The following is a 17,241-nucleotide window of genomic DNA, read 5'->3' on the forward strand; positions in this document are numbered from 1 at the left end:
AGACCTTTTTATTCTCTCAGCATTTTTACAGTCTATAAGTTTAATTTTAACTTTTCTGTTTTAAATTTTTATTTTAAATTTGTATTTCTGCACTGCTGCTGATTTTATCCTGGTTGTGCTTTCCTATTGTATTTTATATCATGTTTTTATACTGTTTGTTTTATACTTTGAATGGTTTTAATTTTTGTGAACCACTGAGGGAGCTTCAGATATTGGGCGGTATAAAAATGCAATAAATCAATCAATCAGACTTAGACTGGGCAGCTCTTCAAATAGAAGGCACCTTTAAATAGGGGACTGTCCATTGCCCCACCACCACCACCACCAAAATATAAGACTGTCCCCTATAAAAGAGGGCACATTGCAACCCTCCCATTAGGGAAAAACTACATGCAGCAAATAGCAACTTCAGGGGGACACATTTCATCCAGAAAATGACACAGAGGAAAGGGTGCTTTTCTCTCCCAGAGCTGGAATCCCAATCTAAACCGCCTGCTGTCCCCACTTCATCTGCTGTTTGGTAAGTAATTGAATCCTGAAGTCCAAACCATTTTAGGGGGCCCAAGTTGGGGAAGGCTGCCTCATAGTAATGTCCAATAAAAACACAAATAAAATCCAAAAATCTGTATTAAAAGAGCAACAGCATAATACAACAATGAAAAGCAACAAACAATTACCTTCCAGCCTGAGAAAATAAACAAGTCTTTGCCTGGTGCTGAAAAGTAGATGCTAGGTCAACTAGAGGGGCTACTCCTGAAAAGGCCTCTCCCAAATACTGTACCTCAGCATTCAGGGTTACTCGGAGCAAGACCTCTGATTATGGTCTCAGATAGGAATAAAGGGGAAGAGACTGTAGACCCAAAATATGAAAGGCTTTGTAGGTTAACACCAGAACTCAAAATCGGGCTGAGAAATAGACTGGGAGCCAGCGAAGAGTACCATGCTGTCATAATATGATCATAAGACCTAATTCCAGACAGTATCCTAGCAGCCATATTTTGTACTAAGTCAAGTTTCCAGGATGTCTTCAAGGACAGCCCTACATACAACACGCTGTAGTCATCTAAATCATCTGCCATCTCATCTGATTACGTGGTCAGATAAATAAAACATTACATGTACTGTGGGAGGTAGTGCAGTTAGTACTCCCGTCCTTCAACATAAAAAAGATAGGAACCAGTTCATCACCAGGATTTGGAGGCCCAAGTCATTGCTTGTGCAATGTTCAAATTGCAGCTGCATCTGGCAAAGAGCAAGCCAAACATTCTTGGCAAGGAAAAACAGCTCACAGTCAGTTACTGGCATCTCAAATGCCATGCAAGGCCTTCAGGGAGGCTTCCCCTACCCCTTGAGCAATGCCCACCATCTGAGCTGCACTGACATTCCATTCCCAGACAGTAATGGGACGACTCTCCAATGGGGTGGGTGGCAGATTCAGAATACAATCGCACACACTTACTCAAAAGGCTTCACCCAATTTTTAGTTGGCTGCAGACCCTTTGGGGTTTGGCTGCAGATCAAGATGGGATTTGTCCCCTACCCCTGTTAAGCAGGGAACGCTGATCAAATTTGCAGATGACACAAAATTGGGTGGGATAGCTAATACCCTGGAAGACAGAAACAAACTTCAAAGTGATTTTGATTGGCTGGAGTGATGGGCTGAAAACAACAGGATGAAATTTAATAGGGATAAATGCCAAGTTCTACATTTAGGAAATAGAAACCAAAGGCACAGTTACAAGATGGGGGATACTTGGCTCAGCAATACTACAAATGAGAAGGATCTTGGAATTGTTGTAGATTGCAAGCTGAATATGAGCCAACAGTGCAAAATGGCTGCAAGAAAGGCCAATGCTATTTTGGGCTGCATTAATAGAAGTATAGCTTCCAAATCACGTGAGGTACTGGTTCTTCTCTATTCGGCCCTGGTTAGGCCTCATCTAGAGTATTGTGTCCAGTTCTGGGCTCCACAATTCAAGAAGGATGCAGAAAAGCTGGAGCGTGTTCAGAGGAGGGCAATGAGGATGATCAGGGGTCTGGAAACAAAGCCTTATGAAGAGAGACTGAAAGAACTGGGCCTGTTTAGCCTGGAGAAGAGAAGGTTGAGGGGAGACATGATAGCACTCTTCAAATACTTAAAAGGTTGTCACACAGAGGAGGGCCAGGATCTCTTCTTGATCCTCCCAGAGTGCAGGACACGGAATAACGGGCTCAAGTTAAAGGAAGCCAAATTCCAGCTGGACATCAGGGGCGGATCCACACGTCGTTCTGAAATCGCGTGCATGCGCCCCAACTACGCCCCCAAAATGATAGTGTGTACCATTGCTGAAGAGACGGAGGCGGCGGCGGCTGGGGAATCCGGGCGCGTCTGCCGCTGCCGCTGCCGCCGGCCTCTTGCTGCCTGGGTAAGAGCGACCCGGGTCGGAGACCTCGGCTTCCGCCTCTGCTGAGCTCTCCGACCCGGGTCGCTCTTACCCCGGCAGCAGGAGGCCGGCGGCAGCAGCGGCGGCAAGGACGCGCCTGGATTCCCCAGCCGCCTCCGCCTCCATCTCTTCAGCTATGGTACACACTATCGTTTTGGGGCCGTAGTTGGGGCGCATGCAGGCGATTTCAGAACGACGTGTGGAAGGGCCAGAAAAGCTTCCTGACTGTTAGAGCAGTACGACAATGGAATCAGTTACCTAGGGAGGTTGTGGGCTCTCCCACACTAGAGGCCTTCAAGAGGCAGCTGGACAAGCATCTGTCAGGGATGCTTTAGGGTGGATTGAGCAGGGGGTTGGACTCGATGGCCTTGTAGGCCCCTTCCAACTCTGCTATTCTATGATTCTATGAAGGAAGGTGTAACAACATGGTGCTAAAGTGTAGTAGATGGCTCCCATCTACCACACACAAATGTACCCTGAAATTAAAATCCCCATGTGTTGTTTTTTCTCCTGCATGGTGAGCCTGACTTCTCTTTGCTTTCACAATGGAATTGACAGGCATGTTGACCAGAGATTCAAGCACTGATTTAGAGTGCAACCCTATGCATGTTTAGATGGCGGGGGGGGGAGGGAATCCTCCAACTGCCATACTTAAGCCAATATAGTTGCTTGGGGGACATGGGGAGTTGCAGGACTTTGTTTTTGTTTAAATATGCATAGGATTGCACCCTTAGTTATCACTCTCCCACCATTCCTCCCACTCCACACCAAGCAGCCACTGTGTCATGTGCTTGCTTGTTCCCTCTGGCATTGACATGTGCTGGCAAACTGACAAGAGACACTCATATCAGTGTGACTTTGAGGAAATCTCACAGTAACAGGCTTAATGGTTATACACTCTCCAAAACACACTTAAAGCTGAATGATGGTCAGAACGCTTTAGGCTCCAAGATTCAGGCAATCATAAAGGGAATCCTTGAAAGGCTGAGCAAACCACCCCAAGAGAGCTTCTCCAGATACCACATACATTGCTAACTCAGGGGATGTGACTAAAGCCAAAACAACATCACGGGTAGGGTAAAATCTCAGGGACAGGAGTCCCAGTTTTTCCACTTAACACTGCTGAGGCTGGCAGAGAGAGAATGAGATCACTCACCAATCAATCCTGGCCTGCTGTACGCTAAGGAGACGGTAGACATGATAAGAGGGAAGGGAAATATCTCAGGCACAAGAACTCCCCTGCAGGTAACTTTAGCTCCAGGGAAGCTCTTTGCCACCTGAGTCTGGCAGCGAAGAAATCTAACAGTCCCACCCAGCCTGCCATACACTGAGCTGACCAGGGAAACAGAATCTCAGGCACAGGAACTCCCCTGCAAGTAACATTAGCTCCAGGGTGGCTCCCTGCCACCTGAGTTAGGCCACACACAAACACACACACACACACGTGTTCAACAACAAATGCAAGTTCAAGTCTATGAAAAACCTCACGGTACTTTTCATGGCACAGTTCTTACATATTCACAGTTCAAATAGCAAAGTGTCCATGTGCAGAGTGCTTTCAAAGTCCTAAGTGGAGATGGAATCCAAAGCAGGAGGGATTGCAGGCCTTGCATCGAGAGATGAAACCTAGCAAAGCTTTTTCAGCTTTGCACCAGCATTTAAAGCCTATTCAAAGCCACTTGACAGACAGGTCTTCTGACCAGTAAGCCATGCCCATGTGCCAACAGGGCGAGACTGCTCCACCCATTAAGATGACGCTGCAATCTGAGTGGCACTCCCACCTTTCCAAAACACTCTCAAGTTCCCAGAGAACCAGCAGCTTCAAGGCCGCAGCGGAGAGTAAGCAAGCTAGATCCCGTGGGAACTTCTGACAAAGATCAGCTTTCAGAGACATCGGACATTCTCAAAACTATTTCCTAATAAATCTACCTACATTCAACAAGGCCTCCAGCCTTGTACCAATACCTCACACACTGGAGCTTTCATACAACAGAGACTTGTTTGTTCCCCTCTTTGACAAATGAAGATGCACGTGAACTGTTGAATTCTGTGTGAGCCAATATTTCAGATTATTCATGCCTTTGCTTAGTTTTCACACACAGTCCATCATATGCCCACCAGTGACATGGCCAATGGAACCCCCATCAACCATGGTATGCCTCCTGCTTCCCTCCCTTATTTTGCTAATGTCAGGTAGGTGCAGAAAAACAGCCAGTGCCATTGGCAAGTTCTGCTCCAATGCCTCTGGCTTGACACCTGTCCTAACCACTACATGTTTACTTGGAAGGAAGTCCCAGTGTGTTCAGTGGGACTTACTTGCAGGCAAGTGTACATAGGATGGCAACCTCAGTGTAACATAAAGAATTTCAAATTGGGTTGATGAAGTTCTAGCCAATTTGAAAACAAGTTCCAGAATGGGTGTTATGAAATAACCTTTAATTTATTAGGTTTGCTTATAATATAAAGGCAATGTCTTTACTAGTTTGGGACTTGTTCTGTTTCCAGACTTAAGGACTATTGTGACCCATAAGGGTACACTTCTATAACTACATAACCATGTACAGTAGAGCAGTACTGTGGACTTTCTTCAAATTACTCTAATGAAAGTTGTTGGTTGAGGACCAATTTATTATATGCATGCTTGTAACAGTCTGCCATAGTATGTGACCTAACTTTAGGAAACAGAAGTATTTGCATTCATATTTCTCTTCCTGTTGTCTAGGAACCCAATTTATGAAACAGAAGTGCTTACTTGTGTATGTTTTTCATTACCAACAGGATGTTGATAATTGGGATTTTAATGTGTTTACCTTAAATGAAGCTAGTGAAGGGCATGGCTTGACATTTATAATGTGTGAACTGTTCAGCAAATATGACCTTCTGAGCCATTTCAAGGTCAGGAACTTCACAAACTTTAATATATATATATATATATGTGTGTGTGTGTGTGTGTGTGTGTGTGTATTTTAAGTATGGCAAGAAGTAGAAGTATGGCAAGTCTGATTTATTAACAGAATTAAAGTGTGTTTCACTTTATTCTTGACTAAAAGATAAATTGTAATAATGCAACATCTAGAGGAAACGATGGAGCAACACGAAATGCTTGAAGGCTCACATATATGAAGAGGGCTAGAAGAAATTATGACAGCTATAAATAAAAAGAACCTCTTAATAATGGAGCAAAAGGGCACAGGCATAGGACCCTCCTCCCCAGCCCCCAGCCCCTAGCCCCCATCTCACAGGGCATACCTACAATGCTGTCATTGTAGGGACAAAGCAGGGAAGCTGTGATCAGGATCTCTCATGTTAGGGGGTTATTTTCAATAATTAGTTGCCCCATGTAACTTGTTTTGGAGTTTTGGAAAGTGAATTAGGGGATGGAATTGTGAGGGAAAAGACCTACATCGACAGGTTTGGCCAACTTAATATTATCATTTTAACCTGTCGATTTTCTCCATATCTGTTGGACTATGATTCCCATCGCCCAGGCCAGCATGGTCAATGATTATGGGAGTTGTAGTCAAACAACTTATACAAATCTCATTTTGCTGCCACCATCTAGCACAGCCTTTCTTAACCTGTGCTAGATGGTGGCAGCAAAATGAGATTTGTATAACTTTTGGTTGTTGGGGGGGAGTGTCAGAGCAATGGATTGGAACACAAGGCAGGGAGATTGGAAAACATTGCACACCCCGTTTCTGCCCCTAACAGCAACTCAGTGAGGGGAGACATTTAGAGTGGAGAACAGTGGGTAGTAGAGAATTTAAAACTGCCCCCTCCCCTAGAGCCCCTAGAATAGCCTCCACCTCACCCCGACATCTTGTTCATGAATTTCCTTAATTGTGTTTAGTGTGGCTTTTAGTTTCAAGTTTCAGTTCCTGGAGTAGAGGGTGAAACTATTTTAAGTCTTAAGTGTAGACATGGTCTCACAAACACATCCCTGACAGATGGTTGTCCAGCTGCCTCTTGAATGCCTCCAGTTCTTCCACACTAGAGGTATTCAAGAGGCAGCTGGACAACCATCTGTCAGGGATGCTTTAGGGTGGATTCCTGCATTGAGCAGGGGGTTGGACTCGATGGCCTTGTAGGCCCCTTCCAACTCTACTATTCTATGATTCTATGAATATATTTTTGTTTTATGTCACTTATACATAAGGATTGAAGTAATGATCCCTTGCAGCAATCTTGTCATGTTATTTACATAAATGTTGAACAGAAATGGTGCTAATAAGCAACTTTGCTAATGTCTTGAACTATAGAAATACAGTCTGCCAGAATCAAAACAAATAAAAACAAAAGCATGATTCTACATTTTATAGTAGAAAGCAGGGGGGCGGAGAAGAAAAGTGAGCCCACCCAACCAGACAACAATTTTTGGTGGTGCCCATGAACAACTTCAAAATGTAAAATGTGCCTGCCAACTCAAAAAGGATGCCTACCATGCTTTATACCTCTTCTGACTCAGAAATATCTAATGAGTCTTGAATAGATGGGACATTTAGGCATTCTTGTGGTCTTTTGAGGACCATTTCACATTGCTGTGGCATTCCACTTGCTTCTGTGTACATATCCATGTAAATAACATAAAGTACATATCATTTGATCATTAAATGTCTGAACCTCAGTCTTTGATTTCATTTGCTCAGCTGATATATCTGAACGTTAAGTTCAGAACAATGCTTGTCATACAGAGTAGTGCACACTTAGTCTTGTTAACAGTTGTTATAGAAATGCTTACAACTACTTCTTGCCTCCCACAGATCCCTGTTACCTGCCTAATTGCATTTGCAAAAGCTCTGGAGGTTGGTTACAACAAATACCAAAATCCGTATCACAATTCAATCCATGCCATAGATGTTACCCAGACTGTGCACAGCATCATGCTTCATACTGGAATCATGGTAAGAAATTCTGCAAGCCACACACTCAAAGCGTTAGAGGATACAGATAGTCTTCTCCAACATAGAATAATTTCATAGCCTCTTACATAAGCCATGGTTGTGATAGTTGATTACTAACATATCAGGATGATTTTGTCTGAAAGATACCACTGAACTGCATTGGAAACATAACCTAGAAATCAATGATGTACATGGCGTTGCCATACATATTTACTCGTAAGAATCCCGGTTCAATGTTATGGTTCTGTTGGTTCATAGGACATTTGCCCTATGCCAACATAGGGGCAACAACTCTTGGGTGCACAAGGCTGTATGTAATTGTGGCCATTACATATGGGAATCAGAGGACAAGAAGGAGCAGACAACATAAGACAAATGTGCTCCAGTACGTGGAGCAAACCAAAACTGGACAGACCCAGTAAAAGAGGGACATTGACCAGGAGTTACATTTCACTCACATCTTTGTAGGAAATACATAGGGCTATCCATGAGAGAGTTATCTGACTTTCAAAACATTTACACAAACAAGACACAAAGTAAAAACAGCATTTTTTTAAAAAAAATATCAAATGTCGAATTTGGGTTCACATAGCGTTTTCATTTGCTGTACATGTGTCGAAAGTGAAAAATAATGATTTAAGTATTGTTTCTCAGAATAACCATGTATTTTGAACCTTGACTTTGATACCATTTACATTGGGAGTAGACTTTAAGAGAAAGTTTTCAGCCTCTATAGAGGACATCCTTAGGGTTGTTTCCGCATTTTCTCCTTCATGCTATTCTTAACACAAAAGCTCTTATTTATTAATCTTTGTTTCTCCAACTGAACCAACCTCAGCTATCCAAAGGTCTTCACTTTTGAACAAATCTACTTCAACCCTTACTGCTCCTTATGCTTGGAATTTACCCTTAAAGATTCATGTAGTTCGTTCTCTCTCTCTCTCTCCCCTTAAAAAACCCTTTCCCCATGAAGCCTTTCACCTAACCCTCTACTCCTCATGCCAAGTCAAAATAAGCCAAAGTATATGGAACTGCATTTGTTTACATTCATGTCTTGTTCCCTTTATCACCTCTCTGTTATCATCCTCTTCCTCTGTTTTCTCCCCTGTCAAAATTTAGTTTGTAAGCTCACTTGGGCAAGGATGACTAAGGCCCCCAAATATGGAAACGTAATAAGGGCAATTCTGATCATCGAGCTGGGCTTGCAGGCAAATGTATATGCTGAAGCCTCCATAGGTTTGGGGTGTGGCTAAGACAAGTCCTCCCTCACCTGCAGCGATCTTCCACTCCTGAGGTTACTTGTTAATGGGGCAGAACTTACATGCTCCATCCTCCTCAGTCTCAGATCACCTGTCATAAGATAAATAAGATGTAAATGAAGGTAAGCCCTTTTCTTAGGCCTTGGTCTCCAGTTTTTTCATGGGAACCATTTCCTCCTCACCTTTGCTGCTTTGGTTCACCCCATGTTTTTCTTGGGACAGTGTAAAAGCTGGAACGGAACAGAACAGGCCAGAACGACCCCTTTAATATAAAAAACCATACCAAAAACAGTGGCAAGTGTTAGCAACACTTGGGAACAATATTTTAGGACTAAAACCATTGCAATATTATATCACTATTAACACCAGAACTCCCAAAACAACATCCGGAACAGAATGGGATGGCCGGAACGGCCACTTCAGAATGAGTGATATCAATCAAACTCACCAGTCACACATAACTCCATGGCACAAATGCAATAAGCTACAAAACGTCCGAAGAAACTGCGTTCCGATACCCGTTCCGGGCCGTAGTCTGTATTGCACAAAACGGGCTGGAACAGCAGCTTCCAAGTGAGGTAAGTCAACCAGACTCACCAGACTCACATTACTAGATGAGCCTGATATAAAAAGCTCCAAATATTACTCAGACGTACTCATGTACACTGTACTCATGGTATAGAAAGTCTGTTCCACTATTCCTTCTGAGGGCAATGAAGAAGGCAATACTTGCTCCCACTGAATCACTTCTAAAGTGTAATTTCAGCTCACAGGTGATGTTGCCTCTTTGTTCTGAAACAACAAGGGGACACCCTGTCTCTTTCGAAACCAGCAAACCTTTTAATGCCCCTAGTGGATGGAAGAGCAAACTGCAGCCATCCTTAAATTAAAGTTGTCTATTATTAAACCAGCCAAAGTTATATTTGTCCAGCTGAAAGCAATAGCAGCATGTCAGCTTAATCCTCCTCTGGGAGTGTAAGTCAGATAGTAGAAAGTTAAATTGTATGGAAGGTTTTAAACTGGAATACTTCAGGCTATTTATTTTCATTTGATTCAATATATTATGTCAATTTCTTGACAAAGATGCATAGGAAAGAGGCATTCTGACATTCTAAATTGCAAATTGCACAGAATGACTGTATTTAAAACTAGGGGTGGGCACGGACCCCCCGATCCGCTTCTCTTCCAGATCCGCAATTTGCGGATCAGGCCGCTTCGCTCCGCCCCGCTCCACCTATAGTCCACTCTGCTCCGCTGTGGAGCTCCAGATCCGGATCGGAGCTTCGCTTTCCCCCCATAGGCTTGCATTGAAATACAAAAACGTATACAACTTTTTTTCTGTTAAAGTTAGAAACCTCATGTTTGGCACCATGACACCTCATGGATGTATACACATGCATGCCAAGACTCAAGCCAATCCCATCATCCCCTGATTTTTGGGGAATTTATGAAAATCGGACACCCCATTTGCAGACATGGGCTTTTCTCTGACATTTTGACAGATAAAAAAAATTGAAGTGGGCACCCCCACAGATGCCGTCTAGAGCCACATTCATGGCAAGACTCAAGCAAATCCCATCATCCCCTGATTTTTGGCGGGGCACTAACCTCTAACGCACCACCCATAACCCCAATTCACACCCCTTTCGATAGAAACCTCAAACTCGCCACCATGATAGATTATCCAGGGATACACATGCATGCCTAGACTCAAGCCAATCTCATCATCCCCTCATTTTTGGGGAATTTATGAAAATCGGACACCCCATTTGCAGACATGGACTGTTCTCCGACATTTTGACATATAAAAAAAATTGAAGTGGGCACCCCCACAGATGCCATCTAGAGCCACATTCATGGCAAGTTTCAAGCAAATCCCATCATCCCCTGATTTTTGGCATGGCTCTAACCTTTTAACTCACCCCAAATCAAGTCCCATGCTACAACTACGTCAATTTGCATGTCAGAAACCTCATGTTCAGTCCCATGACAGCTTATCCATTTGTCCACATGGATGCCAAGTTTCAAGCCAATCCCATCATCCCCTGATTTTTGGGAATTTATGAAAATCGGACACCCCATTTGCAGACATGGACTGTTCTCCGACGTTTTGACAGATAAAAAAAATTGAAGTGTGCATCCCCACAGATGCCATCTAGAGCCACATTCATGGCAAGTTTCAAGCAAATCCCATCATCCCCTGATTTTTGGCGGGGCTCTAACCTTTTAACTCACCCCAAATCAAGTCCCATGCTACAACTATGTCAATTTGCACGTCAGAAACCTCATGTTCGGTGCCATGACAGCTTATCCATGTTTCCACATGGATGCCAAGTTTCAAGCCAATCCCATCATCCCCTGATTTTGGGGGAATTTATGAAAATCGGACATCCCATTTGCAGACATGGACTGTTCTCCAACATTTTGACAGATAAAAAAAATTGAAGTGGGCACTCCCACAGATGCCATCTAGAGCCACATTCATGGCAAGACTCAAGCAAATCCCATCATCCCCTGATTTTTGGCGTGACTCTAACCTCTAACGCACCACCCATAACCCCAATTCACACCCCTTTCGATATCTCCATCAATTTTCATGTTAGAAACCTCAAACTTGCCACCATGATAGATTATCCAGGGATACACATGCATGCCGAGTCTCAAGCCAATCCCATCATCCCCTGATTTTTGGGAAATTTATGAAAATCGGACACCCCAGTATCTCAGGGATTTAAAGCTGCAGACAGCTCAATGGGCCCATTTCAAAGGAAATCCCAACATGCCATGAATTGGGGAGTAGAGATAAACCTAAATATGAATCTTCTTCCACACTTGAAAAATTGATTTGGAACTTCCAAAACTCTAAGTGAGCGCAGGAAGGACTTCTCCCCTGAGTCAAAGCAAGACACACACAAACCATCCCTGCGAGGCGGGCAGGGGAGGAGGGAGGGAAGGCAGGCAGGCAGCAGACATTTCTGGGGGCATAAGGAAGTGAGCCAAGGATAGTTTCAAAGCCAGTAATGCATATAAAATGGAATAAATAAATAAATAAATAAATAAATAAATAAATAAACAGAGGAGGGGTGGAATTAAAAGCAGCAGTGTTGCTGAACAAACAACAAGAAGAATTTTTTTTAAAAGGCTACATCTGTCTTTTACCAGTAAGAGGGGAGTGGACATGCCCAGGGGGAGGGGGAATCATTGCGCCAATTTTGACTGTCCCTGTCTAGGGACCAGTCTTTTAGAAGCAAACTTTCTCTTCAACTCATGATAGGCATTCTCTCCACGGGTTAACCTTTGGAGGGCTCTGATGGCCCTCCAAGGACAGGAGAGTGCACTGGGCACGTCCACCTGCCCTAGGGGACCTCATCCCCTTGCACCACATCTATTCAGTTGTTCCCAAGGTTATGGTGGGTAGCAGTGTTGTGTTTCCTGTTTATTTGCTTAGTATATGATTTCAGGTTGTGTTTGTGCATTTGGTGGAGCTACTGTTTTAAGAAACACTGGGAAAACTCCATTCAGAGTAGAAAGAGAAGTTTCCCAGAATCCCAAGTTACGCATTTTGCCTATCCCCTCCTCCAACTTTGGGATCATGCGATCATGACCGGGAGTTGACTCTGCCCCTCAGCCCTTCGAAAAGGTACCTTTTCCCACTGTTTTTTACCCGATTTTTCAAAAAAATCTAGCAAGCGAACCGCAGCACGCAGAGAGCTGAGAGTAGGCTTAAAATGACCCCCAGCCACAACTCTTTAAGCACAAGAAGTTTCAGAAAGATAGCTTAAAAAACAACACAGTTATCCCCTATTCTTTTCCGCAATGCAAACCTATGGGCGAAATTTTTCAAAATGGCGATCGGAGCGCTCCGCGGAAAGAGAAGCGCTCCGCCTATGGGCGCTTCTCTTCGCCTTGCTTCTACGTGTCCGCAGTTCGCTTCTACTCCGCCTCTGGGCAAGGCGGAGCAGGCCAATTCGCTTCTGATTCTCCGATTCTAATCGGAGCGGAGCACATCCCTATTTAAAACCATAATTTTCAGTCAGCTCCAATGTACGAATTTGGTTGATTTCATGATAGCACTCTTCAAATACTTAAAAGGTTGTCACACAGGGGAGGGCCAGGATCTCTTCTCAATCCTCCCAGAGTGCAGGACACGGAATAACGGGCTCAAGTTAAAGGAAGCCAGATTCCAGCTGGACATCAGGAAAAACTTCCTGACTGTTAGAGCAGTACTACAATGGAATCAGTTACCTAGGGAGGTTGTGGGCTCTCCCCCACTAGAGGCATTCAAGAGGAAGCTGGACAACCATCTGTCAGGGATGCTTTAGGGTGGATTCCTGCATTGAGCAGGGGGTTGGACTCAATGGCCTTGTAGGCCCCTTCCAAGTCTGCTATTCTATGATTCTATGATCATTTTGGAAATTGGCGCTCCAAGGCTTTGAGTAGAAGGAGTAGCAAATAAGCAACAAACTCTGTTAGAAACTATCTCTGCAAATCTGGCCAGACAGTGCTATTTCCCAAAAGAGTTGGGAGCTGATTTGGTTCACTTGGAAGTTGCCATTCTGGGCAATTTGTGGAATATGGACTGTGGCCCGGAATGGGTATTAGAACATGGTTTTGGAGGTTATTATATCAGTCTCAGCTAGTACAATATGGACTATCGTTCAGAACAGTTATCGGAATGTGGTTTTGGTGGAGCTTCTGGAGCTTATTATATCAGGCTCACCTAGTAATGTGTGTCTGTTGGGTTTGGTTAATTACCTCGTTTGGAAGTTGCAGTTCCAGCCCATTTTGTGCAATACGGACTATGGCCTGGAACAGGTATTGGAATGTGGTTTTGGTGCAATATTTGGAGCTTTTTATTAGGGATGTGCTCCACTCCGATTAGGAGCGTAGAAGCAGTAGCGGATTGGCCTGCTCCGCCTTACCCAGAGGCGGAGTAGGAGCGGACCGCGGACCCCCTAGAAGCAAGGCGAAGAGAAGCGCCCATTTTTCGGAGCTCCGAGTTCAGGCGGAGCGCTCCGGTCGCCATCTTGAAAACATTTCGCCATAGGATTGCATTGCGGCAAATAATCACGCATAACTACGTTGTTTTTGAAGCTATCATTCTGGAAATTCTTGTGCACAGAGAGTCGTGGATGGGGGTCATTTTGAGACCACTCTCAACTTTCTGCGTTGTCTGGGTCGCGGGCTATATTTTTGTGAAAATCGGGTCAACCGCGCGGCTCAAACTGCGTTTTCGGCTTTTCGCCCATAGGATTGCATTGAGGGAAAGAATCGGGGATAACTGGGGGGGGTTTTAAGCTATCGTTCTGGAAATTCTTGTGCACAGAGAGTCGTGGATGGGGGTCATTTTGAGACCACTCTCAACTTTCTGCATCGTACGGGTCGCGGGCTATATTTTTGTGAAAATCGGGTCAACCGCGCGGCTCAAACGGCGTTTTCGGCTTTTCGCCCATAGGATTGCATTGAGGGAAAGAATCGGGGATAACTGGGGGGGGTTAAGCTATCATTCTGAAAATTCTTGTGCACAGAGAGTCGTGGATGGGGGTCATTTTGAGACCACTCTCAACTTTCTGCATCGTACGGGTCGCGGGCTAGACGTTTTTAAAAAATCGGCGGGAAAAATACCTTTTTCAAAGGGCTGAGGGGCAGAGTCAGCTCCCGGTCATGATGATCCCAAAGTTGGAGGACGGCATAGGCAAAACGGGTAACTTGGGATTCTGGGAAACTTCTCTTTCTTCATCTGAACGGGCTTTTCCCCGTGTTTTTTAACACAGTAGCCCCACCAAATGCACAAACACAACCTGAAATCATATACTAAGCCAAGAATAAGAGATAGAAACACAGCACTGCTCCCCACCCTAACCTTGGGGAACAACTGAATCGATGTGGTGCAAGGGGATGAGCTCCCCTAGGGCATCTCATCGTGGACGTGCCCCCACTCTCTCCTGCACTGGAAGGCCATTAGAGCCTTCCAAAGAGAGTAAAACGGTGGAGCAATGCCTATCATGAGTTGAAGTGAATGGTCACTTTTCAGTGGTGGAGCAATGCCTGTTCTGAGTCGAAGTGAGCGTTTTACTTCTTCTCAGAGCTGTGGCTGTCAGTGTCTTGAACTGGCAGCTACTTCCCCCTCCCCCGGGCACGTCCCCCTATTGCTGGTAAAAGACAGATATAGCCTTTTAAAAAAAGTTCTTCTTGTTGTTTATTGAGCAACACTGCTGCTTTTAATTCCACCCCTCCTTTGTTTATTGATTGATTTATTCCATTTTATATGCATTACTGGCTTATCCTTGGCTCACTTCCTTATACCCCCAGAAATGCCAGCTGCATGCCTGCCTGCCTTCCCTCCCTCCTCCCCTGCCCACCTCGCAGGGATGTTGTGTGTGGGGTGCCCGATTTTCAAAAATTCGCCAAAAATCAGGGGATGATGGGATTGCTTTGAAACTTGGCATTTGTGTGTATATCCCCATGAGGTGTCATGGTGCCAAACATGAGGTTTCTAACTTGAACAGAAAAAAAGTTGTATAATTTTTTAGCTTTCAATGCAAGCCTATGGGGGGGGGAAACGGAGCTCCGGATCCGGATCCGGAGCTCCGGGCGGAGCGGAGCAGAAGTGGGCGGAGCGGGGGCGGGGCAAAGTGGCCCGATCCGGAAAATGGCGGATCTGCAAGTGAAGCGGAGCGGGGGGTCTGTGCACACCCCTACTTTTTATATCTGTCCCACATAGAAATATGTGTCTGGTGAGTTTATTATTTATTTATTTATTTATTTGGCACCAACAATGTACTTGGTGCTGTACAGAATATACAAATAAAACAGCAATACCTTGCCTAGAGGCTTACAGTCTAAAATCACATTAAAACATATGAAGGGGAGAAGGAGTTACACAAAACAGAAATAAGGGAATAATCATAGCAATGAAAACAGTAGATCAGGCTAAAATACCAAAAGCTATGGAAAGCAGATGAGTTTTCAAATGAGTTTTCAAATCTAAGATGGAACTCGTAGTTCGTAGATTCTCTGGAAGAGCATTCCAAGCAAATGGGGCAGCCAAAGAGAATGGGTGAAGCTGGGCAAGAGAGATAGAAACTCTTGGGTGGGAGAGCAACATAGCATTTGAAGAATGGAGGATACAAGGGGGATGGTAGAGTGTAATGAGGGAGGAAAGATAAGAAGGTGCAAGACCATGGCACGCTTTAAATGTCAGCAAAAAAAGCTTATATTGAATTCAATAAGGAATTGGAAGCCAATGGAGAGATTTCAACAAAGGAAAAACATGGTCAAAGCGACGAGCTAAGAAAATAATCTTGGCTGCAGAATAGTGAAGAGAGATCGAAGAGGAAAGATGAACAGAAGGAAGACCAGTCAAGAGAAGATTACAAAAGTCCAAACGGGAGATAACAAAAGCGTGTACAAGAGTCTTAGCAGAAGATTCAAATAAGAACGGATGGTTCCTAGCAATGTTATATAGGAAAAAGCGGCAGGACTTGGCTACAGCCTCGACACGTGAGGAGAAGGAAAGTGAAGAATCAAATATGAAGCCAAGACTATGAGCTTCTTCCACTGGATAAAGTGTGACAATATTAACAGTAACAAAGAATGAAGAGTGAGGGGAAAGTTTAGGAGGGAAGACAAGCAATACTTTTTTGCCATGTTTAGTGTTAAGCAACATTGAAGCATCCAAGCTGAGATGTCAGACAAACAGGCTGAGATCCTAGCCTGAACATCAGAAGAAAGTTCAAGAGAAAAGAGATACAATTGTGTATCGTCTGCATACAGATGATATTGGAGGCCATGAGAACGAATAAGATTACCTAAAGATAACATGTATAAAAAGAACAACAAAGGGCCAAGTACTGAGCCCTGTGGCACCCCAACTTGAAGGGGAAAAGAAGAAGAAGAGTGGCACACACGCTAAATGAGCGACCTGCAGAACAGGAGGCAAACCAGTCATAGACAGATTCGCAGAATCCAAGGTCACATAGGGTAGCCAATAGGAGGTCATGATCAACCATATCAAAGGCCGCAGTAAGATCCAAAAGAATAAGAACCGAAAATAGGCCTTTAGATTTGGCAATAAGAAGATCATTGGTAATCTTAGTAAGAGCTGTCTCAATAGAATGCAGAGGACAGAAGCCAGACTGAAAGGATTCATGGCCAAAGAACTAGAAAGAAAATGAAGACACCGGGAATAAACCACTCATTCCAAGACTTTTGACACAAATGGCAGCAAAGAAATAGGGCGATAATTAGCAAGAGAAAACATGTCGAGAGGATTTTTTTAGAATGAGAGAGACTGAAGCATGCTTCAAGGCAGAAGGACATGTGCCAGAAGACAGAGAAGTGTTAATAATGTGGAGAAGGGAAGGAAGAACGGTAGACATAAGATTGATAAAGTTGTGAGAAGGGATAGGATCAAGAGGGCAAGTGGAGGGCTTCAAAGAATGCATTATATTAGTAAGTTCATCGGGAGCAATCAGAGGAAAAGCAGAGAAAATTACAGGGGGAACTGGAAGTTGAGTACTGAATGTTGGGGAAGAGATAGTAATAGCGAGCTAAGAGTGTATTGATTGGAATTTGGTGTTGAAGAAAGTAGCAAAATCCTGAGCAGACAAGGAGGGAGGGAGGGAGGGTGAACTGGGTTTCAGAAGAGCGTCAAAT

General features: G+C 44.1%; 1 protein-coding gene across 1 annotated transcript in view; it reads left to right on the plus strand.

The window, feature by feature from the left end:
* Window positions 1–17,241, plus strand: part of LOC134391928 (dual specificity calcium/calmodulin-dependent 3',5'-cyclic nucleotide phosphodiesterase 1A-like) — a 47,378-nt gene that overhangs the window by 4,513 nt on the left and 25,624 nt on the right. The window contains exons 3-4 of the mRNA XM_063115850.1: window positions 5,202–5,318; window positions 7,184–7,324. Coding sequence (XP_062971920.1) covers window positions 5,202–5,318; window positions 7,184–7,324 — 258 coding nt within the window. The remainder of the gene's footprint in view (window positions 1–5,201; window positions 5,319–7,183; window positions 7,325–17,241) is intronic.

This window comes from Elgaria multicarinata, chromosome 2, assembly GCF_023053635.1.
Source record: "Elgaria multicarinata webbii isolate HBS135686 ecotype San Diego chromosome 2, rElgMul1.1.pri, whole genome shotgun sequence".
Taxonomy (NCBI): domain Eukaryota; kingdom Metazoa; phylum Chordata; class Lepidosauria; order Squamata; family Anguidae; genus Elgaria; species Elgaria multicarinata.